At 34.7% G+C, this 26653-nt stretch overlaps 2 protein-coding genes across 2 annotated transcripts; one reads left to right on the forward strand and one right to left on the reverse strand.

Annotated features, from left to right (window-relative positions):
* Nucleotides 1–211: 211 nt before the first annotated feature.
* LOC134727561 (uncharacterized) lies at nucleotides 212–2108 on the reverse strand. The gene is made up of 3 exons (XM_063591942.1): nucleotides 1904–2108; nucleotides 1133–1207; nucleotides 212–361 (listed from the first exon to the last, which is right to left on the reverse strand). Exons 1-3 carry the CDS (start codon nucleotides 2106–2108, stop codon nucleotides 222–224), a joined length of 420 nt encoding a protein of 139 aa, XP_063448012.1. The 3' UTR covers nucleotides 212–221.
* A 14517-nt stretch (nucleotides 2109–16625) lies between these two features.
* On the forward strand, nucleotides 16626–25896 carry LOC134680794 (DNA ligase 1-like). The gene is made up of 2 exons (XM_063540028.1): nucleotides 16626–16785; nucleotides 22899–25896. Exons 1-2 carry the CDS (start codon nucleotides 16661–16663, stop codon nucleotides 24988–24990), a joined length of 2217 nt encoding a protein of 738 aa, XP_063396098.1. The 5' UTR covers nucleotides 16626–16660; the 3' UTR covers nucleotides 24991–25896.
* Nucleotides 25897–26653: the final 757 nt, after the last annotated feature.

Genomic DNA, 26653 nt, shown 5'->3' on the forward strand with positions numbered 1-26653 from the left:
AAGGAGACAGGACTGTAATCAACACAAACATATTCAAAGGCTGCAACAATTCCATGTCCGTCATCGCCTCCAGCATCGAGCTTTCCATAATATTCTCGTTTCCATGTCCACGGGCATTGCGGTTTCCCTGGTATCATCAGAATAGATGACGTTTCGGTAGCTCTACATACAGCGCATGGGACATCCTTCTGAAAAATGTTGGGACCGAAATAATTATCTTCCTACTCTGCGCCATACATAGTACTCATATGACCATATGGACTCATAGATACGTCTCCATTATAAAAGTCTGGATCGTGTGGTAGGCATACATAATTTACTGCTGCTCCGTCCTGGGCAAATGGACCTCCTCCAGCAAACCCTGAGAACATGAGAGGTATGTGAAACAGAATTTAAAGTCAGTTTATTTAGAAATAAACTTTATAAAACATGTGACATACGTGTGACAATATATAACGTCAGTTTAAAAGAAAATAAAAAATATCTTTAAGGTGGTACCCAACACCATCACTAAAATAAATTTGGCTCGTTTAATTTTCATAAAATTTTGACAAAAAAATTAACTGGTTATATAGCAGTTTGACAAACACTAATTTTGATCATGGAGAACACAACTAATTAAAACGTTCACCTGATTTTGGTACCACCCTAATATTATTTATAAAAATACCACTAGTCGATTGCATCATTGAATTTTAATTTACACAATACTTTAATGATTAAAGTAAGATATAGTTTATACGAAAAACAACGTCGGCCTACATTTATAGATGATTTTTTCTCTTTTTTCACCACCGTTTAACAGCTTATAATACTGTTATAATGATACGTAAGTTTTAAAATAAAAAAAATAAAAAACGTTTATAATGTTTGTCTGTCACCTGATCATAAAGATTTGATGTACCTTAGTTATACCTCCTTTACATCAAACCGTGTTTCCTTAACTGTGATACACTTCATGTTTGTTTGAAAGGGAACATAGTTAATCAACAAACCACACGAACTACTCTTATTCATGGTCAGTTTATAATTTTTCGGGTTACTGACCCTCTTAAAATTAAATGAGTTAACGTAAATAAAAGTCTATTGTTTATTTTTAAAAATTTAGTAGAGACACAATTAGTCTTATTACCTTCATATACTAATTCCGTGCCATTTACTGTACAGTCCTTTCTCCCCCATCGTGTATAAATCGCACCAGCTGCTTCTGAAAATACAGATACAACAGATATCAACATTTTTCATTCAAAAACGAGTTTGACATAATTGATGACGGCTAGTGATACAAGTCAATGAATGATTACTTATACATGATCACTATTAGTATCTTTCTACTTGTGAAATTGGCTTCTAAGTTAATGATAAAAAAACAGACGTCTTATGTGTCATCAATTTTACGAAAAAGCACAACATTCGTGTTATCGTGCTGTAAATATCCACATACCTTAATTATTAAGATTCTATTGACTCTTTTGTACTCAAAATTATCAGTCAAAAAGTGTTCTACCGTGATAACCAGTCATTCAGCTTACAATTGTAACCCAAATTATTAAATGCATACGGAATGGTATTGCCATTGTTGGAGGCTGCACGGTTGCCTATTATTGCTTACAGCCACTTCATGTGCACTTTGGGAATAGTTGTTTGTCTCATTGGCAATCATACTACTTATCTTTGTTTGTGTGATGTATAAATATAGTGTTTTACCTAAACGTCGGAACTATCTTGTTGTGAATCTGTACTTTCTAACCGTGGCAGCATTAGTGATTTTACCAATTGTTCTTTGAAATACTTTAATTGAATTCATACAAAAGTTGGTAAACCGTTTAATATACAGACGATTTAACTAGAGTTCCATTACACAAACAAACAAACAAACAAACAAAGTCTATTACTACTATACCTTTTGCAGATAACAAAGACAACAGCGATTGAATCTGGTTCTGTTGTCCTTGAACAGTCTGCTTCAGAGTGTCAACATCATTAACCAGTTGTTGAATGTCAATGTCATCAACTAGGAGTCTTTTGCTCTTTGTATTTCCATAACAAGTCACAATGACACAGGACAAAATTAAACATATGTTGACGATACTCTTACTTTGGCACATTTTTATCTTATCAATTATTATGAAAAGACAAAGGTCAAATATTAACGTGATAAGATCTTAAAACTGCACGATTTTTATGACTGTTCTTACATCATGTGTTCTTAGCGGTAGCCTGAGACTAAAGAATGAAATCCTTGAATATAAATATTTCAGTGCTGAAGAAATAAATAAAACGCCAACACCGTCCAAGTATAAATCGAAAAGATATCGGGTATAAGTCAATGAGGACGAAACACCTATAAAAACCAAATTTATTGGACCCAAGTTTACATGTACAGCGAGAATACATAAAACATAAGCTAATATAAAAATGTCATTTACATCCAAGTGTCCAATAATTAATGTTGGATAAGACGTAGGACAACCACTTTTTCAAAAATACAAATAACACTTTCTAAATTGTGTACGTTCGCAGAACTATCTGGATCAACGTTCATCAAAGCTTAAAGTTTTAAAGCCAAGGACCTATAAGTACTGAAGCACGTTGAGGAACTATATGTCAAAAGAACTAAAAATAATGTCAATATAAAGTTTCCTTAGCCTGGCTGCTTAAGTATTATTTTTTTTAATATTCATTTATAGAAAATGGATATAGATTTGTTATTATGTCCTTCTATTATTCCAATTTGATTAATATGAATTTACCCCATTTTATATGTGAATATAATGATATGGTAGAGAACATTCATTTACTTTGATACAAATGGGAGGTTATAAACTCCTTTATTACACAAGTACGACTTCAGCGTTACCTAATCTTTTAAAATGAATCGATTTCATGGTGATCATCAAAATTCAGTGACAATTCTGGTATCAAATTATTTCCCTTATAATCTATATTGCTGACTTTTACGACGTTTGTTGCCTACACTGGGTGTTTCGAAAAATGGTCTTAGTAATAGTAAAATAAAATTGCAATATGCAGGAAAAAAATATAACTCATTTTCTCATGGGAATAAAAAACAAAAATAGAACACTTAACATAATTATGTTCATATATTTCAAATTACATACTTTTATTATAATTAATAACAGTGACCGGTTACGTCATCCTTTCTTGTTTTTTTAATATCATTTTATCTCTAATTCGCTATGAATTCTGAGATGCAAATAATCACAGAAATGTGGGATATTGAATGACAGGATGTCATAAATATATGTGAATGTCACCTAAAGAAACTAGCAAACTGTTGTTTTCTTCTTTTAATTTCTAATACACAGAATGTGCTGTATTAATGCTGCTTTTTATGAGAACAAAACCAAAGAGGACTTTGGGGACACACAATTAATTAATTCCTGATCCTTTTACTGGAATCTCTTTGAATAAGCTTCCATGTTGAAACATCAAATCAAAGACTGATTATAATGATTGTTATTACAAATATATGTCTCGCTCCCTCCGTCGCTCTCTTTGGAATACTTTACAAGAAATACTATATTTTCCTACCTTGCATATGAAGAATTTAACGGGAAGTACTATTAGTTATGCTGTTGTGTTCGTACGTTTTGTGATGCATAATAAAATTAGAATGTTTAATGAGGCATAGTTTACTATTCGGTAAGACATAAAGATAATCAAATATTTAGTTGGAAATTAAGATACATCTAAATGAAAGCAATCTAAAAACCAATTAAACCTTTTTATTACTGACTGAGTTGTGTTCTGTGTAAAGGAGATACAATATATTTGCGTTGGTTTGTCATTACATATAACGGTCGGCGATTTCAAATAACAATGTTATTATTTTGAAAGATTGCACAAGTTCTAAAAATCAATATAACATTATACATGTACGTGGACTTAAATCATAATACATAGATAAACAAAGTGCATGTTATTGCCAGAATACTGTACTGAAATTTGTGATGATTATGAATCTAAAAGCTATCCGTAATTTGTCAATGTTGGCATTTTCGGACTAATTATATATAAATGCTAGGTCCATACAGATGAATATTACTGATTACGTTTGAAATATATAAAAAGATAGTTATTTGATAAATTACAAATTCATTTCAGGATCACCATTATTCCATAGAAATATCAGTACAATATATTTGAATATCGTGCAATTTTGTTTTTCTATGTTTGTTTATTAATATGTTTATTTGGTCGGCTTTCGATGGTTAAAAGCGTTTAGAACTCCGAGATTTTCAAAGCTGTCATGTTCTGAATAGCATTCCTGAAGTAAAACGTACAATGAGCACACCTGAGAATGTGGGCGCTTTGTGAATGTTCACGACATAAAAAAGTTGCTGATCTAACATCTAAATCCTATATAATATTGCTTTTAAATGCAGGAATATTTATTTGGATTTCCTTGCACAAAACCTAAAAATTAACGACAAATATGAGAAGGCGTTTTATATGAAAAAGATATTAAAAAACAATCACGAATCCGTAATATTGATTGGAGAATGAAACGCACCCGCCATAATACTGACTACCAAAATCCTACTCAATCCTTATAATGAACGATAAATATTGAAAGCTCGTCTAGTTGTGATTTATATTTGTTTAACAAACCATGGCTGAATTTAATCTGCGTAATATATATTATTCATGTAGTCTTCAAAGAAATCATCAAAGCAATTCGAATAAAAAGAAAGCAACAAGCATTTAAGTTTAATGAAAACTACACTGTGGTAAAAACTCAACAACAGGACTTTCATGATGGTGTAATGTATTCTCTATCATCCTTTAGATTTTCAGCCGCGAGGTTTTCTACACAACTTTTAAAATAAGTGACTTTTTCTTGGTTTATCATCCACTTTATAATATTGTTCATGTTGTTGTCATTAATGATTTCATCAAAGCAATTCGAATAAATAAGAAAAAATACTATTGTTAAAGATTAATGAAAATTTTAAGATCGTATGACAATCAACTATCTATTCAAATTCTAGTCCAATCCAATTTATTCAAAACAATGTATTTAAGCAAACTCTCAATCCATCAATCAGTTGGAACTGTAATGTCAAGCGTTTCACTGGAGATTGCATCGGTACACTGAAGACATGGCAAAACTATTTAATGTCAGATTAGGGTGTTTGATACTTTTTGGTATAGTTTGGGTTGTTTACATTGCAAATGGTATGTATTCACTAAATAATAGTCTTGATTTTTTTAATTCATTTTTAAATTTTATGGTATGATAGATTAAACTTTTTGGTTTCGTATCAAAATAATATAGATTTGATTGAAAATGATTCCTAATTTCTTATTTTTGTATTAGACTTGTTTTATTTGACACTGGTCATGTTTTTATTTTTCGTAACTGTATTGCGTTTCCATTGTCTAGAAATACTTGTGTTTCAATTTTGAACTTAGATATCTTTTTTCAGTCATGTATTAGGGTAGGAGAAGTTTCGCGGACTGATAGTTTAGAAACAAGTAATAGAATGTTTTTTTCTAAAAGGCTTGCCATTCGAAAGCTTATGTTGACTTTTTTTTTGGCTTTGTTGTTACATCAACTAAGAATAATGTCCTACAGCTAAATTGTAATGGTGTAAACCAAAATGGAAAAGAGGAAATACCAAGAAAAGGCTACAGTTTTCTTATTGTGCGTGGTAATTTTTTTAAACTCGGGAAGGCCGTACGTTGACCTGCAGTTGCGTACATCCATATCAAAGTATGTAGATGTCATATTAAACTTTCGAAAAGCCAAAAAACAAAATGACATATTCAGAGTTTGTTTTGTGAACATACAATTGGTGAGTAGAATATGTCGGAAAGATATTGTACATGGTGTTATTGATTCACCGAATAATTCATGAACACATTTATAATAAAAGATAGATACCTCTCTAAAATAATAATAAAATCTTCTTGATCAAATGACAAATTCATTTTCAAATTAATTATCTAGAATCTTGTTAATTTCTTGATTACAATATATTGATGAATATTCTTGGTGTATTAATCAATTGAATTCTTAAATTTCGACAGTTCGACAGAAGGTAAATGTGGTACGTAGTTTGACGTCATGACAAAACTTTAAAATCAGATAAGGGTGTGTGTGATATAGTTTGGTTGTATATGTTCCGGACCATATGAGTATTTGGACCATATTCGTATGGTCATGACCATATGTGTATACTCATATGGGTCGACCGTACGCGTATGCCGTATGATCGGGGTAATCAACATGTGTGTTTTTTAGACTTTAAACCATGTTCATAAGGTATGAACATGGTTTAAAGTATAAGTCCTTTTAGTTGTCACATCATTAAAAAGACCATATCAAAGATAATTGTATTTTATTATAATAAAAACATGATTAAATAATTGAATAAAAGTAAGCAGTTTCAAAAAATAAGTCACTAGTCAAAACTATAAAAAATAAACACATTTTATAACAATAGGCACTACAGATTTGTTCTTACGGGAGAATTGCAATACGTCGACTTGGAAGATTACTTCTGAAAAATATCCTAATGAACGGTTACACAAGAAGTAAACTATACTAACTGCTGACGAAAATGTCGACAGGATAAAGAGTTTAATAACTCACCCTAAAGAAGGACAGAATTTGGAGAACGAGCTGCTAAAAAGGCTAGCATTTCACTCGCCAGTAAAAGGTGTAATTACACACCCAAAATGTGCAAATGCTGTGGTGCCGTGTGGGAATAAATGTCACCCTAAGCATTCATGCGATATTACAATTTGCGATAAAAACCAACTGTGGCATCAATATTGAATGTTTATGTAGCCTCATTGAATATTGTTTTTATTGGTATAAATATTGATTTTGTTATCAGTAGATTAAAAGCTAACTAATTATTACTAGTATGTAATATACATATACATTTTCATGGATCTACAATCTTTTAATACCTGTAACTTGGCATTGCACAAGGTCATGTTTTTCTCTGGCTGTTTTTGACGTCTTTACACTAAATTCATTGTATGCTGGATGTGTACGGATTGATTGTTTAGTCTAAGAGGCATGATTTTTTTATTAGTTGTGAGTGGCTTTGAACTAGCCGTCATATAACTGCGAGTACTCTCAGATCTGTTCATTGTGTCACTATGCGTCGGGATGTATAAGTACCCGGCCACGTCCACTTGTTTTTTTGTCTATCTGATGAGTTAAGTCTTTTTCAACTGATTTTTATAGTTTGTTCTTATGTTGTACTGTTATACCACTGTCCTAGGTAAGGGGAAGGGTTGGGATCCCGCTAACATGTTTAACCCCGCCTCATTATTTATGTATGTGCCTGTCCCAAGTCATGAGCCTGTAAATTTGTGGTTGTCGTTTGTTAATGTGTTACATATTTGTTTTTCGTTCATTTTTTTTACTTAAATAAAGCCGTTAGTTTTCTCGTTTGAATTGTTTTACATTGTCTTATCGGGGTCTTTCATAGCTGACTATGCGGTATTGGCTTTGCTCATTGTTGAAGGCCGTACGGTTAACTATAGTTGTTAATGTTTGTGCCATTTTGGTCTTTTATTAATAGTTGTCTCATTGGCAATCATACCACATCTTCTTTTTTATATTTTGATTATATAATGAATAAAATTTCAGGTAATCATCATTGTTTTGTTTTCGATAATTTCTATTGTACTATTGAAACATTTCTAATGCAATTTGTAAAAATACCTATATGGTCCAAATAATCATATGGTCTGACCGTAAATAACCAAACGAGCATAATACTCATATGGTCCGACCATATGCGTACGGTTGGACCATATGAGTATACGCATATGGTGAGGTCCATACGCGTATAGTCCAAATACTCATATGGTCCGGAACAAAATATAGTAGACACTAATTATGTATATTTTGTGTTATAGATCCTCCTTGATTCGAGGCGCTTACATAACTTAACTGAACCTTACGCGCGACCAGAATCACAATAAACGTCGACCTAGTTAAGGAAGAATTGCGTCGGAAGAATTTTGTGATACACCGAATAAAGTAAATGGTAGGCTTTATGATGATGATATAAAATACATTTCACAATTTGCATTCCGGTATTTTTTTTTACAGGATACCAATACCAAATCGATTTATACACACCAGATTCTGGTCAAGCCTCAATGATAACTGGTTCCAACTATATAGATCATATTAAATTCTTGAATAAGTATGGGCACTCAGGAAATTCCCTCATATTCAAATACAGTTGTGACGGTGCTCGAATATATTTACTAGAAACAACCAGCAAGTCGTCAGATCAAGGAGTATATGAAATAGTCTTGTATCCTAAAACACTTCGAGACAAAATTGTTGTGCGCCGAAACAAAAATGGGTCTATTGAAATCCTTGAAAGCAGCTTAATTTCAGGAGGACTTCTTGAACGTGTTGATTGTCCTAACTTTCATCCAATCTGGATGGCATGGGAAAATGGTTTCTTTAGTCTTGGAAAGGGGCTTGCTCCTTATGTGAATGAAATCTACAATTGGACCGATCCTGAGCCCTTTGTCATAAGGTCAACCGGGATCATGACGTCATATGGTGCTTCTGGGAACTGGATAATTTATATAGAAGGTAATCTTGTTAATTTTCTTCGTATTTTTCTAAACAGCGTGTTTCATTAAAATAAGATAAATCACTGGAAAGGATAATATATGTTATTCAGGTCTCAGACAGGGTATTTACTGTGACATTCCCGGCTTAGAGTTTATATCCCCTGAGCCGAAGGCGAAGCAGATATAAGACCTAAGCCGGGAATGTCAAAGTATATACCCTGTCTGAGACCTGAATTACACATATATTACGGATTACCCCTGACTTAATAGTATTTTCCAGTGCAAGTATTTGTTGACAACACATATATTTTGAAAAACCCAAGCTGAAATGTTCGACATATGTGAAGGATTTTCTAATTTGCTGTGAACATAATTTTTTCGTGTTTGTAATAATTTATAGTTACACGTTTAACATTAAATTTAAGTATTAAAATTAAATTGCGTGATTTGGTATTAGAAATGTTTTATTGACTGACGCACGTCATTATTTTCCCTCTGTGAGCCTCTGACAGTCCCATAGCTTTTGACTAGGTTACATAGTAACCAGTGTTATGATGACGTTTTTGAGGTTCCAATTGGAGATAAAAACGTCGTATATACCCCGGCATTTTCCCGAATACATACCGACATCTCTGTGTTGTTATCCAATCACAAACCTCGACACATTTGTAATCCGTAATATTAACACTTGTTTTACGTTTTCTCGTTTTGAGATCATTGCTTCAATCTAGACGCTACGTTAATTAGATATCAAGGAATTCAAGCAGTACTTTGAATGTTTTGAGTTTTTGTATTTAACTTGCTTTTTCGCAAAACTTTGGGTTTTTTGAATGGTGAATTTATATATCCTGTTGTTGCAGACACCAATTTGTCGCTTAGATTTCTTCGTTTTTATGAAGAAAAAAAAAAACCAAGAAAAAAACAACGATATTTTTCTTCTAAAATGACTTTAAAAAATCTGTTTTGAACATTATTTCATAGAATATTAATCAGCCGTCTTTTATTCCACCCTGATTTAAAGTTTTGGGTAATTTCAAATCAAGTTATTATCTAAATCAGATATTCAGATCATTAGAAACCGTCAGTTTCTCACTTAAAGATAAAACCACGTTTTGTATATTTTTGGAATGTGCTTCAATTATCAAGTATCAATTATCAACTTAGCAATGCATAACGCAATCCGTGTTTTGGGATTTAGCCTATGTTGACTAAATGTTTCTCTCTCAAGCAACGGTTCCCTTATGCACATCAACATATTAATTATAATTTCTGACAATTTTGTGGGTTTTGTAGTAGGGGTTATGGTTGTTTCAAGGCAGTAAAGAGTGAACATGCACAAGAGTAACGTATATATTACGATTTGTCAATGCCATAAAATGTAGCAAGGTATATGTGTTGTAACAAAGAAAAAATAAAAAGTTGCCAGGAGTGAATCCAAAATTATCAGGTTTGTCAAAGAGTCTATCTTGGTGAAGTCTATTTCACTAAAAATAACAAGACACGAAGCAGACCTTCTAATGTCAGTTATATCTTTGATAGCAAGTTCACTGGGATATTTGAGATGCTAGTTATCATATGAACATTAATACTCCTCGTGTTATAGCAATAAAAAATAAACTACAACTATCATAAAAATAAATCCTTATTGTTTGCTGCGGTTTTTTCTTTGTTATTCTTTTGGTTTTGTTTTTCGTTTTCGTGCCAGTAGAGTATTTGCAATCAATCTTTTTAAAAATAAAACACTGGATATGATCTTTCGATCTTTTGTAACAGCTAATCTGTCATATTCACAAATAACAAGACAAAAGACAATGAAGGACTGGGAATAATGAATAGTCCTGAGTCTTTACAGCCAAACCTGTATTTAGCAGTCAATCTTGGAAAGTATCAAAAGTGACCGCTCAAGAGAGATCCTTTGAAATGAGGTTCCGAAAATGTTTTGAATCAGACATCGCCTATGGTCAGGATCGTGGCAAATTGTTTTAGCCTTTTCAATCGGTAGAGTTATGGTTCCTGCATCAGTGAAAAAAATGGCGGATTCCAGTGCTGTAAACGTGAATTAAACATTCGAAATGTTTGATTTTCGTGGAAAAGTAAATCGGTGATACGGTTTTCAATCAAAACGGAAAGAGTGGAACACGAGGAATTCACGAATTCACCTCCTATTGGATAATCTCGGTTGAAATTGTGTTAAGACTTTCATTTTGGTTTCGATGCTGAACACAAATATTTTTCGGCATGGTTATTTCGGTAGTTAAAACATTAATATAATCTTTGTTAAAAGTCGAAGAAGACACAAATAGGTGACCGCTGTCCGCGTTAGACAGGTAAACGCTGATATGAGTTAAATTATATAGAAAAAAAAAGGTGTGAAAGGGTCTGAATAAAATTAACGGTACACATTTTCTTGCACCATCTGGAAGTGACCGTTTTATTCATATTTGTAACTACAAAGTGGTAAAATAAGTTAAAAATAAAGAGTTAAAAATGTATGTATTTGTATGTAATATTCTTATTTGTTGTTTAACATATGTTAAACTTACTTACTTAATTTCAGCAACGTTTCCTGGCAAGTTTGGAACATGTGGTATGTTCGATACAAGAGCAAACATGACTATTTTGGAAGAGTTCACATTAATCAATGAACAACTTTGTGGATATATATGCTCGAATATAGAAAATTGTATGGGGTTCAATTATAATATAGTCAACAAATCTTGTGCCCTTGTATCATCAGGACAGGTTATACACACAGCTAGTGTTCATCATTGGGTTTTCTACACACGTGGTCTACCTGTACAAAATGCTGACCTATATTTGGCTTGCTACTAATGTATATCATAGTTGTATTGTACTGGTACATGACAGAAAGGTGATATCAACCTGAGCGAGAGTTAAGTAACTGAAGAAGTTCGAATGTATATAGACATGCATTTTCATTGAATAATATTTTATTTTTATTACATATTTCTTTATTTATATAGCATGAGTGTTCATTTGTATTTTATTAAATGTTTCCAATTTGCTTAAAATAATTTTTGGATTTATTTCAGTTTATTATATCTGATTAAAAATGACATAATTTAGCAAACGGTCGGAATACAATCATTAAAACATTTAAATCTCACTTCATACAAAGAACAAAAACCTGCATTGCTTACACCCAATGCATTTGAATTTTGGTTGTCTCATTGGCAATCATAGTACATCTTTTTATTTTTATATTTTATTTTGGAATAAAGACAACCAAAATTATCAGGTTAAGAAGATCCCTCGATATAAGTTTTCAACTAAAACTCTGACTTGTTATGCTTTATATATTACATTGTTTACAATTGAGTTGAAATAGCTGTTTCAATAAGACCAATTCGATGTCTCCGTCATACTAACCGTTGTAAAAAAAAAACCAAGGACGTAATAATGCAACAACAGTATAAAAAGGTACCAATTATTTCTCAATTGATGTATTTCCTCTTTGGCATCCGATAGACTAATCACAGTAGTCGAGTTAATAGGTTGGACTTTAACCCATTTAATGATTAAATTGGAGGTTTTATTTTGTACCAGAACAACACTGAAATTGAGCTGTGTTCTTTATAAAGGAGATACAATATATATGCGTTGATTCGTTAACAGAATACAACGAGCCAATGGTCGATAATTTTAAATAACCACCTAATTGTCTTGAAAGATGCACAGAAACAATAATCAATAAAAAAAAGTATAAAATGCAGTGGATTTAAATCATAATAACATAGAAAAATAGAATTGAATGCTATTTCACTATATTGTACTGTAATTTCCGTTATATATACATAGAAAAACAAAACTGCCTGCTATTTCAGTATACCCTATTGTCATTTCCATTTGATGATTGTTAATCATCAATAGATGAATTAAACTTGTGTAATAGTTATATGAGCTATGTCGGGTAGATATCATACAATATTCTAATAAATATCAATACATCTGTTAACTTATTTCGGGCTGAAAAATCTCAATGCAAAGTATGTAACTGTTTGATAATTGAGTTGATAAAAGAACCCTACAAAACAGAACCAAATTCATCATTTACTTTTTATTTGAAGGTTCAAAAAATCAATCAAAGTATTATACATTCAATACAAGTATACGTGCAATTGCATAAGATCGATTTATATCCAACACAGCTAATAATACGGTGACAAATGAGGTCAATAAAAACATTTAAATTTACTTTTGGTCTTATTTCGGAGATAAATAGCATACCCTGTCTCATAGAATGCCAACGTGGTGTAGATTTTGAAAACTGTGGTCAAGGGTCAAAAGGGAGATTTGCAATGTTCGGACATATAGACAATTTCTCGGTTGTCCATCATAATAAATGAGATTTTTTTCTATATATGGAACCATGCTCTAGGAATACTATATAAATTCTGCTTGTCATGTTAATGGCTGTGAAATTAGTGATGTATACCCTCGCTTCCAACATGTAGAAAAAAAATCTTTATCTATGGAAGTCGTCAAGAAAGAAAAAATACACATTCTTAATATTTAACTATGCAATACTATATGAATACATAAAAAGATATTTTTGAAAAAGTTTTGTTAAAATGCCACAAAGAACAGAGGAGAAATAAGTACTGTTAAGTTAACATCCGGTCCATAATTTACTGATAACATTATGTAATTCATTACTGATTATTTAAACCCAAACAAATGTTGGAACTATAAAAAAAATTGTCTTCATGCATAAATGTCAGTATGAACATTTTATAGTATTTTAAGTTTTTGTGATGTTAATTGGTCAATCAGTACAAGAGCAAAAGCATATTGAGAACTTTTGTCCCCCCCTTTTATTTTTTATAAAACAAGACAAACAATGGCATATTGGCAAACTTCACCGGGATATAACGCTACTGTAACAACAGAATCTGTGTAGGTTTATAAAAAAATAAAAATCACAAAAATACTGAACTCCGAGAAAAATTCAATAAGAAAGTCCCTAATGACATGGCAAAATCATACTCTTACACTAGACATCGATAAGCACGTTCATTTGAAAAGGTTACGGAAAACTAAGTAAAACATATGGGTGGATGCATGGCATGTCATACTTCCGATAGAAATATTCTATACAAATTTTTTATTTCTTTTTTTATCTCCAGTTGGTTTGTAAGCGCACCAACAACTTCAAGGTCCGACACCACTGCCAGTTTTTTTTGTTTTGTTTTGGTTTGTTTTGGTTTGTTTTGGTGTTGTTGTTTATTTTGTTTTTGGAGAGAGCGAGACCCAACCATATCAAATCGGAGGCCACTAACTGCAGAAAACTTGAAATATTCGGCATTGAGATTAACAGTTCAATCAACATCTTTATCGTAGCGATCTTCTAAAACAATCGAATGAGTTAGCCGATTTCTACAATCATCACTGCCCTGACAACAACAAATGATGATGCACGACAAATTCTGCATGTAGCATACGCAGATTTGCTACAAGTAGAATTGCCTTTACATAGAAAACAAGGTCCAAAGGACATTGGGTTCAACATACTAGCATTGTGTAACTTTAGAGCAATTCTCACTACTGTAAACCAACTTATTTTCGCCGATACTTTATTTCGCGTTTTCCTCTTTCTAGTCATCTTCACGCCTATTTAAATTCGCGATTTTCTAATTTACTTGATGTAGTTTGGTAAGGATAGATCCAAGATTTATATATTCGCGACGATTTCATTACGCGTTATTTTTCTACTCGCGAAAGTCGCGATAATAAATCGCTCGCGAAAATAAGTTGGTTTACAGTATCCATATTTCAAAGGAGATCTAGGTGATGGTTTGGCGATCTAAGCATTCATCCGGAGGTACACCCGAATAATGTGTTGTCTGAATGATGTTTCTGAAGGAGGTAGTCTCACGAAGTAAGCACCCTAAGAAAAGGCCGACTTAAATTTTGAGTTTCGAGCATTACTTCTTGGATCATATTGATTCTAGATGAATCGACTTTTCACTGCAACATATATTTCAATAATAAAACCAGTTAGATTGGTCCGATTAACGAAGACGTGTCGCATCCTGTAAGAGCTGGAGCAGCTGATGATGTGCAAGACATCAGTGGTCTAATATTTGATGCATTCACGGTTTCCGTTCTACTCCTTATTCTTTCCATTTTACTCCTTATTCTTTCTGCTGATTTGTAGGACCTTCCATATTATATCGACCAAGCACGTCTATGACACACCTTAAGTTTTCAAAACATGTTATTATGGTTTTAAAGGCGTCCTCGACCAAATCTCAATATGTTGTACCTTTTTACATAAAGACTTTGTACAATACCAATACCATCTCTAACCACGACTTAATTGGATCTTATTACAGGGATATCACACACTCAGCTAAAGGTAAATATTTCCATCCAGTATAAAATAAGAGTGCATTCTTATCATTTTCCATATGAACATAATTGTCATCTTCTGACGGAAATAGATAGAAATAATTTGAAATTTAGAACGTTCCTAAACTTCTTTTCACAATTTTTTCCGCATCAGGAAGGATCTGGAAAAAAGAAACAAAATGTAACTAGTACACTATACGACAAAAAAATAATGTTTTTTTTTAACAAACTGATCATTATGTAGACTTTGTATTAGTTTTTTGAAAGCACCATTGTGTTCCGACTGATTTGAAGCATCATTATTTATTTCACCCAGTAGTTAACAATCCATGCTGAATGATGCGTCACCTTGTCCTTCAAGTGTTTTGTGGAGATTAAACTCACCACTGGATAGCCTGTCTTGAAATTTGCTTCATCTTAAACATAATCGGCCTACTCAAATGACTCGACATTCCTTAATTTCTTAGCTCGTTGTATGACTTTTGTCTACAGAATAAACATTTGGACCAGTATAATGGTAATGTCATGCATCGTGTTTTAACGAAAGTTGATTCATGTTCACACGCATTGGGTTTTCCCTAATTCAAATGTATCAAAATGTATTCTTCTTGTACATGTAAAGGCTTTATATCACGACCTAAGCTTCTTTACTTGTTCTTATATAATGGAATTAGCACTGCCCATAATTTTCCGGATTTATACGAATGCGTTCACATGTGGAATAAAATTAGTATTGTAAGGCATTGGAAGTACTTGTTATGATATTATAAATTCAGAAAAAGGAAATATTATTTTTTTAAACATAACGGTTGTGTTCTTACGCATAGTAACTTGGCTCGAACGAGCAAGTAAAACATTTTTTTATCAAAGATGTGGCATTAATTTACTATTTTTATGTATGGATTTCACAGGCCAAAGTTTCATTTTTTTGTTTACCAAATATAAAGGGGGGGAGCATTTCATCAGCTATGATATGAATTTCTAGTTCATGTTTGTATATAGGTTCAAGATGATGTTGACAATTATCAAGGATATCAAATTTTTAATGTGTAAAACACTGGAAGTGAAATGAATTTTTCATTTGTTTACATTTTGTTGTACAGGTGTTACGGCAGGGAATGTATGTAATTACTCATGGCTTACCTTCTACATGCTTTATATCATGTAATTCCAGATTTAAGGATCATTTCTTGTAACCAAATATTCATATTTAAACGTCTAATATGCCTGATATACATAGGAAAATACTTCAATCGAATTGTTTATTTACGGAGACTTTGTCGTCTGCCATTTTGTGGGGACCGAAACATGTGTTTTGATATCTTTAAATACCAATTCGTCCCCTGGACATTTGATCTATCATTGTATTTTTAATACCACAGATAAGATTTTTAATAAGTATACCCTGCCGGACACAAATATATTGTAAATATTTAGATGGTTGAAATGAACTATGTTGTATGTTATTTACGTATTATGTAATTACGCAGATTGTCTGCTAAATCAATGCGCGCGCAGTGGTGTCCGATTGATTATTTCAAGCTTCTTTGTCGATATTTCAGATGCTATAGCTTTGTTTTGATATTTTATGTATAAGGACAATGTTCGGACAACCTAAGATGATATGTATATCATGTTTTTCATTATCTGAAATTTTAATAGTTCCGGCTTCCCGGAAAGGACAAGTTTCCATTGGATTAGTATGTCACGTGACAATTACAATTTAGTATATAAACGCGCGAGCACTCAGCAATGGCAGATAGCCCAAAGTTTTGCTGGCGGCAAGTTCAAACCTTGGAAAACAAATAAAGTAACAATAACCTTTAGGTGAGAATAAGGATAACATAATGAAGTTTAATGATATGTAATTAGCCGTCTTTTGTACAGTAAGCTATCTCCCACCACGTCGGACACCACAAATATGTATTTATAAGGATTTATGATTCAGTACACTTGAACGCAACTGTTTATTTATATTGTTTTACGATGTTATAATGTTACATACTTTTAACAGTGAGCAAATAAAAACTGTTTACATTGGAAAGATAACTTTGTTTAATTGAACTATGATACATATAAAAAGAAGATGAATTTACACTGATGAAAACAATAGATGCTGGAAGACGCTCGTTCAAACATAAAAACTATGGAAAGCCGTTAGGAACAAAAATTAGCTCAGTAACTCTCGAATACAAGGGATCGCTCAATACATACATATTAAACAACCTGAAGACCATACCTGACAAGTAATTTAGGAAGTTTAATACAAATGTAGAGTTGCTACAGGAGTCACATATTGTATTTACGTGTTGTTAAAGTAAACTACCGAGTATAGGACAGGATGCTCTCGGGAGGCTTACAATTTGGTGTCTGAAGTGGGATGCTAAAATTCTAATTAGCATCCAGGATACGAACCTTGGAATAACCTGTCAACTTAAAAACGTGGTTTAAGCCCGACGTGGTGGATTTACTGTACAAAAATTTATTATAACTATAGAATATGAAACAACAAATAAAATAAAAAGTCTTTATTTAGAATATGGCTGATGCTGGTAGGAACTCCCCAGACCCTGAAATAAATTTCCGTAGGGAAAGGGATTTAGATTTAGATGACTTAGGACAAGGGGATCAAATACACACTGATGACAATGACGACTTTGATAGGGAATCAATTTTACAAGGTCATGGTGATGAAGTAGATCAGAGACATAAAGGACGGGATGAATATCAGAGACATGATTTTGACGATAAGAATGGTAGGGGTAATCATAATATGCAACCAACTGGCCCACCAAAGGTAACACTTAAACCTGAGCCCTTCTCTGGTAAGGATTGTTGGGAGGAATACTTGTCGCATTTTGAGGACTGCGCTGAATTGGGACAATGGGGAAACCGTACAAAACTGTTGTTTTTGGCAGCTAGCTTAAGGGGCCAAGCAAGGACATACTACATGAGCTTGTCTGCTGGCGACAGGCGCACATACCAAATGCTAACAAAAAAGTTAGATCAGAGGTTTGGGAGTTCAAAACACAAAAATCGTTGGCTCTCAAAGTTAGAGATGCGCAGGCGCATGGCAGGGGAAAGCATAGCTGAGGTGGGGGATGATATAAGGCAACTAGCGCAAAAGGCGTACTATGACCTGGACCTAGCAGCGCAGGAGTCTCTTGCACTAAACCAGTTATTCAAGGTAATAACTGTGGAAATGAAATGTCGTTGTATTGACAAGGAATGCCACACAATAGCAGATGCTGTTGATGTAATAGAGAGGTATGAGTCAATATTGGGGGATCAAGACAAAAAGAAGTCAACAATGATCAGAGCTGTGGAATCAAAGGACATCGAAGGACACATGAGTGAAAAGGATTACCATAGCAATTTGCAGGAATTACACGATAGGATAGCAAAGCTGGAACAAGGACATGGAAGTCGGGAATCAAAGAGGGCAAATACTGGCAGATGCTACGGATGTAACTCCCCAGACCATTTTATGAGGAACTGTCCACACAAAAACAACCAAAGAGCTAGAGGGAATTTCCAGGGCAACCAAAGACAAAATACCTCTTTTAATCACAACCAGGGAAACGACAGAACGCTGGCTCAATAGGTCGTGAGCTAGTGACAGAAGATAAAAGGCCTGATATGAAGGGAGAAAAACATGTCCGGACAGGACATATAGGGGAAACAGATGATAATTGGGATAACGGGTTTTATACAAATGGATTAATTTTTGGGTTTCCTGTCAACTTTTTAATTGACAGTGGCTCAACAGCGTCAATATTATCTATTGATGTTTACGAAAAATTGCCTTCAAATGTTTGGTGTTCTTTAGTACCAAACAAATCCGAAATATTTGACGTTAATGGCAATAAGGTTTTTGCCATTGGATCGATCATTTTAGAACTAATGCTTGGTCAAGAAATTTTCAGTCAAAATTTTATGATATGCAATATCAATCAGGATGGAATACTTGGACAGGATTTCTTACTAAAGGAAGTTAGTAAAGTAAATTATCAGCGCATGGTCTTACACACGATCCACAACCAGGAAATACAATGTTGGATTGGAGGGAAGGCAAATATGATTTGCAGAGTAGAAATTAAGGACAACATGACAATTCCTCCAATGACGAGTACTATGATGCCTGTAGAAATACCGGGAGTCAATCATTTAACAGAATACGGATTAATAGAGGGCACGACAGGAACAGCCAAGTCTACATTAACCATACCTGGGATTATAAATACACAAGACCAAGTACACTTTGTTAATGTTGTCAACTATGGTGACGACGAAGTTAAACTGTATAAAAAGGAAACAATAGGAACATGTGAATCATATACTGAGCATGATTTGAAACCAGAGCAGATTAGAACACTACAGAAAGATTGCTTTACAGCTAGTGAAGAAATACCAGAACATCTTACTGACTTATTAAAAAGGAGTTCAACTTATATAAATGAGGACCAAAGACAACAACTCTCCAGACTCCTTTCACAGTACCAAAGTGTATTTTCAAGGACAGATGATGACATAGGGAGGACAGACCTTGTAACACATAGAATAAATACAGGAAATGCAGTACCCTTTAGGCAGAGATCTAGACGTATGCCACTTGGAAAGCAAGAGATGGAAAAATCAGAAGTCAATCGGATGTTGGACAAAGGAATCATCGAACCATCTTCTAGTCCTTGGGCATCAAATATAGTCCTTGTAATGAAGAAAAATAGCAGCCCTAGGTGCTGTGTTGATTACAGAATTTTGAATGACGTCACGAAAAAAGATTCCTACCCGATTCCGAGAGTAGACGAGTGCCTCGACTCGCTCGCTGGGGGAAAATTCTTCGGATCAATGGACTTAAATTCAGGATTTTGGCAAATCGGCATGGCTCCTGAAGACAAGGAAAAGACCGCATTTCTGACAAGTTTAGGGTTATACCAGTTCACTGTCATGCCCTTTGGACTTGCAAATTCACCATCTACTTTTGAGCGTCTGATGGAAAATGTTCTCAGAGGGCTACAGTGGAAAGAACTATTACTCTACATGGACGACATCATATCAATAAGTTCGACATTTGAAGAGGGTCTTGGGAGGCTGGAAAGAATCTTTATACGTCTACAAAATGCACATCTTAAATTGAAACCTGCCAAATGCATTTTCTTTCAAAAACAAGTTAGGTTCCTTGGGCATATCGTGTCCGAGGAGGGAATTTCCACTGATCTAGAGAAAACAAAAGCAATAGATGACTGGCCTGTCCCTAAATCTGCAAAACAGGTGCGCAGCTTTTTAGGACGTTGCTCTTACTATAGGCGATTTGTTAAGGGATTTGCAGCAATTGCAAGACCAATGCACAAAATTTGTGAAAAGAATAGCCGTTTTGCTTGGAATGATGAGTGTCAAAAGGCATTTCAACAGTTGAAAAGCGCTTTAACAAGTACACCTGTACTTGCCTACCCACTGCCAAATTTGCCATTCATACTTGCATACAGATGCAAGTGATAAGGCTGTCGGAGCAGTGTTGTCACAAATTCAAGATGGTCTTGAACGAGTCATAGCATACATGAGCAAATCTATGAACATACATGAACAGGCATACTGTGTAACCCGAAAAGAGCTACTTGCTGTAATTATAGCACTAAAGACATTTCATCATTATCTATATGGCCAGGAAGTTTTGCTGCGCACAAATAACGCAGCTGTATCATGGATGAAAAATCTAAAGAAACCCACTGGTCAAACAGCCAGATGGCTCGAAGAACTGGGAACTTACAATTTGACAGTAACACACAGAGCTGGAAGGAAACACTCAAATGCCGATGCTCTGTCCAGAAGACCTTGTAAATCATGCGAGAGACAAGAATCTGGAAACCACGCAAGCGACGATGAAACAGACGAAATCCAACTTGAAGAAACTGATTTTGTTAACCAGGAGTTACACGAAAATGAAGAACCAACACCAAGAATAGAAATAGTACGAGTATGTACAAGAAGTCAGACAGGAAATCAGTATAGTGCTACAACAAGTGGTTACTGCATTGATGGATGGGACCCAGATAGTATCAGACAATGCCAATTGGAAGACCTAGACATGTCACTCATTGTGACATATCTTCAAGAAAAGAAAAATAAACCTGACTGGGACCAAGTATCAAAAGGAACATCATTCCAGAAGACAATATGGCGACAATGGGATAGGCTAACAATAAACAATGGCATGCTTTATAGAAAATTTTATTGTTCTGATAAAGACGATGTAGACAACTTCAAATTGCAGCTCCTGGTACCAAAATCACACCAAAAGACAGTCTTCAAGTATTTTCATGACGTTCCGTCTGCAGGTCATTTAGGACCAGATAAAATGCTAAGTAGGATCCAGCAACTCTTTTACTGGCCAGCTATGAAAAGCTCCATCACAAGGTACTGCAAGGAATGTGACCAGTGTGCTGCTAGGAAATCACTGAAGCGGAACAAGGCTCCATTGGGTCAATACTTGGTTGGCGAGCCTATGGAACGTGTGGCGATTGATATTCTTGGTCCACTTCCGTTAACAAAACGACAAAACCGCTATGTTTTGGTTCTTTGCGACTGCTTTTCTAAATGGACTGAAGCATATGCTATTCCGGACCAGGAATCCCTGACCATTGCCCGTACCATCGTGAAAGAATTTATTTGTAGGTTTGGTTCACCATTACAGCTCCACTCTGATCAAGGAAGGTCTTTCGAAGCAAAGCTGTTTCAAGATCTGTGTGATCTACTTAAAATTGACAAAACTAGAAGTACAAGTCAACACCCCCAGTCCAACGGAAGCGTAGAAACATTTAACAGAACACTCCTAAGCATGCTAACATTTTATTGTCAAAATGATCAGAGAAACTGGGATGAGATTTTGCCACAGGTTATGATGGCATACAGATCATCAGTTCACGCCAGTACAGGACAGACCCCTAACATGATGATGTTTGGCAGAAACATATTTCTTCCTATGGAAGCTGTTATTCCACGTCCTGATGGACCAAACGAATCCACTTCCCCTGAAACAGATAAATATGTAAATGAATTACAAGACGCAATGTCAAAGTCACATGTACTTGCTAGGAAACATCTTAAGCAGAATTCTGAGTATCAAAAACGTCACTATGACTTGAAAGCAGTAAAACGCGAATTACAAGTAGGTCAAGCTGTATGGCTTTATGATGCATCGAAGAAAAAGGGAATTTGTCATAAGTTGACATCAAAATGGAAAGGACCATATGTTGTTACAAGGAAAATTGACGACATCACTTACCTTGTGAGAAGGTCAAAGAAACAGCCAGGGAAGGTCTACCACATTGATAGACTACTGCCCTATCAAGGACGGAATCCGCCCACTTGGTTCTCCAGTAGGAAGGTTTGAGATGCCTTCCAACGTTGGTTGAATAGCCGAAATTAGTTGTACAAGTTGTTACGTTTTTAATTGTTTTGATGAGTTACTATGTTTAAGAGTAACTGTTTGACTTTTCTCAGACTGGAGAAAGTCATGATGGAATTCCTAGAGTTGTATCCACTCTGGAAGAATATGTAAGGGAGACAAATGGCCATTGTTTCTCAGGACATATTATTGGCTGTAAGGGAAGGATGAATCTTCCTGCCAGGGGAATGGCAGATTAAACTACTGCCAAGCGTTTTTTTTGTATGCGCAAGCTGTGCGGCGGAAAGCAATTAACGACAACTTACTGTCTTGAGGAGGCTTGAGATTTTTGAAATAGGGAGACCAAGGGGGTGGATATCATATTTTTACACTGAAACTTAGCTTGATCCATTTACTACCAGCATATGCCATATGGGGGGAGGATTTCAAACACACAAACAAATATAGTCACACTACAGGACACTACATGATATTATGTATTGTATTAATATATGTTGTATGGTGGAGGGATTTATAATTGATGATTCAATTTCAGAATGAGACCATCATCCCAAATTGAGGCAAAGTGTTGGCTGTGTCCCATGACGTTTAGGACAAGGAGACAACTGAAAAATCATCTGGCAGCTGCCCCACACAAAAGGCTTTCGGTCATTTGTGTTTGGTGTCCTGAGGAGAAGTCCTACAGGAGGATGGTTGACCTTAAGGAGCATGTCATGGCTCACCACCGCAGTAAAATAGAACTGATGCCTTATAGCTTCCTGAGCGAAAACAATGGGTTTTGGATGGCAAACTATCCAGAGACATATGCTAAGGTAATCCTACCATCAAATGAGAATTCACAAGAAGCAATGAAAGCCAGGATTGAGGTTCTTGAATTTTTAAACAGGGTGGACAACACCAACAGAAAGAAAGAGGAATGGACTCTAGGGTGGAAGTGTCCGAAGGAGATGGTAAAAGGTACACAAGAAGAAGAGGTTGAGTCGGAGAAACCCAATGGATCTTACTCACCAACACGCCCCACTATTTATGAAGGGCTGGCCCTCCAGCAACTAACTTTGGGACTTGGGGACTCTACAGCCATTTTTAAATTGGACCTTGGAGTGTCCATAAGATTTTATATGATCCATTTGAATGACTCCGTTCTTAGAGACCAAAAAATGCTTGACGCTTTGATTAGAAGGATGACAGCACTAGTTAACACAAAGTACGCAGGATCACATACCTTCTCTGTATCGATAGACGGTAAACTAAAGTCTATAGTGACTCCTGTAGTGGCTAGGAAATTATCAATAAAGGAGGAGTATATAACGGATATAAAAACATCAGGCGAATTATTCCCAGGAAAACAGACAAAAGCCGCCACAAATCAACTATCACCACTGAAAACACCATCAACATCGGATATCATTTTAGAAGACGACAGCGACAATGAAGAACCAGAGATTTTAGAGGAACCAACAAGCCAGAAGAAGGGTAGAAAGACGACCGAGAAAGAAGAAGAGAGATATGTAGAGAAAAGAAAGAAAAAGACTAACCACCAGGAACAGAAGGCAAAGAAAATAAAGAAAGGAAAGGATTACAAGAAACAGGATGAGGAAATGACATTAACAGAGGAAGGACATAAGAGAACGGAAAAACAGGAACAGGAGGAGATCAAACGGAAAGAGGAAGAACATAAGAAGCGGGAAAAACAGAAACAGGAGGAGGAAGTCAGACTAAAGGAAGCAGAACAAAAGAGAAAGGAAAAACCGGAACAGGAGGAGATCAAAAGGAAGGAGGAAGAACATAAGAAGCAGGAAACACGGAAACAGGAGGAGGAAGTCAGACTAAAGGAAGCAGAACAAAAGAGAAAGGAAAAACAGGAACAGGAGGAGATCAGACAGAAGGAGGAAGAACGTAAGAAGCAGGAAAAACAGAAACAGGAGGAGGAAGTCAGACTAAAGGAGGCAGAACAAAAGAGAAGGGAAAAACACAAACAGGATGAGGAAATTAGAATGAAAGAGGAAGAACTAAGGAGACAGGAGGAGGCAGAAACCAAGAGATTAGCAGAAGAAACCAGGTCAAATGAAGCAGAACTAATGAGACTACAGGAAGGAGAGAACCTGCAAAGTGAACAGTTTTACACTGCCAGTGAAAGAGCAGACAAACTTTTAAGGAGAGGTGGGATGCCACTTTTCCCAGCTGGGAGGAGGGAATGGGAAAAAGAAGAAATCGTAACTTTGATTACCATACCAGCTGAAGTGAAATGGCCCCCGAAAAACTGGAAAAACATGACCCCTGAACAAAGATATTTCAATTGGGAGTATGCTAGCATTGCATTGGAGTTAAACACCGGGAAACAGCTTCAATTTTCAAAGGAGGAGCTTCTATTAAAGTATCACTTTTTGGCACTTCCAGGCACGAAAACCCCACAATCAACAGAGGGCAATACAATGACAGTAAAGTCTAGATACTATCTGTACCAAGCAATTGCCAATATCATTAAGAGTAAAACAGACGATCCCACCACCTTACAATTGCTTGATATGATTGAAGCATCATCATCAAAGAGAGACACATCAACAGACACTATCTTGAACAAAATTGATGCCGTGGGTGTACAACTTAGACTTGGTGAAGACCAATGAAGAGAAAGACAATTTATGAACAATTCTTTTAAATAACATAGTTATACTGTTTTTTAATTCAGGAGAATTAATATATATTGAAGTTGGGGGAAGTGTAAGGCATTGGAAGTACTTGTTATGATATTATAAATTCAGAAAAAGGAAATATTATTTTTTTAAACATAACGGTTGTGTTCTTACGCATAGTAACTTGGCTCGAACGAGCAAGTAAAACATTTTTTTATCAAAGATGTGGCATTAATTTACTATTTTTATGTATGGATTTCACAGGCCAAAGTTTCATTTTTTTGTTTACCAAATATAAAGGGGGGAAGCATTTCATCAGCTATGATATGAATTTCTAGTTCATGTTTGTATATAGGTTCAAGATGATGTTGACAATTATCAAGGATATCAAATTTTTAATGTGTAAAACACTGGAAGTGAAATGAATTTTTCATTTGTTTACATTTTGTTGTACAAGTGTTACGGCAGGGAATGTATGTAATTACTCATGGCTTACCTTCTACATGCTTTATATCATGTAATTCCAGATTTAAGGATCATTTCTTGTAACCAAATATTCATATTTAAACGTCTAATATGCCTGATATACATAGGAAAATACTTCAATCGAATTGTTTATTTACGGAGACTTTGTCGTCTGCCATTTTGTGGGGACCGAAACATGTGTTTTGATATCTTTAAATACCAATTCGTCCCCTGGACATTTGATCTAACATTGTATTTTTAATACCACAGATAAGATTTTTAATAAGTATACCCTGCCGGACACAAATATATTGTAAATATTTAGATGGTTGAAATGAACTATGTTGTATGTTATTTACGTATTATGTAATTACGCAGATCGTCTGCTAAATCAATGCGCGCGCAGTGGTGTCCGATTGATTATTTCAAGCTTCTTTGTCGATATTTCAGATGCTATAGCTTTGTTTTGATATTTTATGTATAAGGACAATGTTCGGACAACCTAAGATGATATGTATATCATGTTTTTCATTATCTGAAATTTTAATAGTTCCGGCTTCCCGGAAAGGACAAGTTTCCATTGGATTAGTATGTCACGTGACAATTACAATTTAGTATATAAACGCGCGAGCACTCAGCAATGGCAGATAGCCCAAAGTTTTGCTGGCGGCAAGTTCAAACCTTGGAAAACAAATAAAGTAACAATAACCTTTAGGTGAGAATAAGGATAACATAATGAAGTTTAATGATATGTAATTAGCCGTCTTTTGTACAGTAAGCTATCTCCCACCACGTCGGACACCACAAATATGTATTTATAAGGATTTATGATTCAGTACACTTGAACGCAACTGTTTATTTATATTGTTTTACGATGTTATAATGTTACATACTTTTAACAGTGAGCAAATAAAAACTGTTAACATTGGAAAGATAACTTTGTTTAATTGAACTATGATACATATAAAAAGAACATGAATTTACACTGATGAAAACAATAGATGCTGGAAGACGCTCGTTCAAACATAAAAACTATGGAAAGCCGTTAGGAACAAAAATTAGCTCAGTAACACTCGAATACAAGGGATCGCTCAATACATACATATTAAACAACCTGAAGACCATACCTGACAAGTAATTTAGGAAGTTTAATACAAATGTAGAGTTGCTACAGGAGTCACATATTGTATTT

This window comes from Mytilus trossulus, chromosome 8 (assembly GCF_036588685.1).
Source record: "Mytilus trossulus isolate FHL-02 chromosome 8, PNRI_Mtr1.1.1.hap1, whole genome shotgun sequence".
NCBI classification, from domain to species: domain Eukaryota; kingdom Metazoa; phylum Mollusca; class Bivalvia; order Mytilida; family Mytilidae; genus Mytilus; species Mytilus trossulus.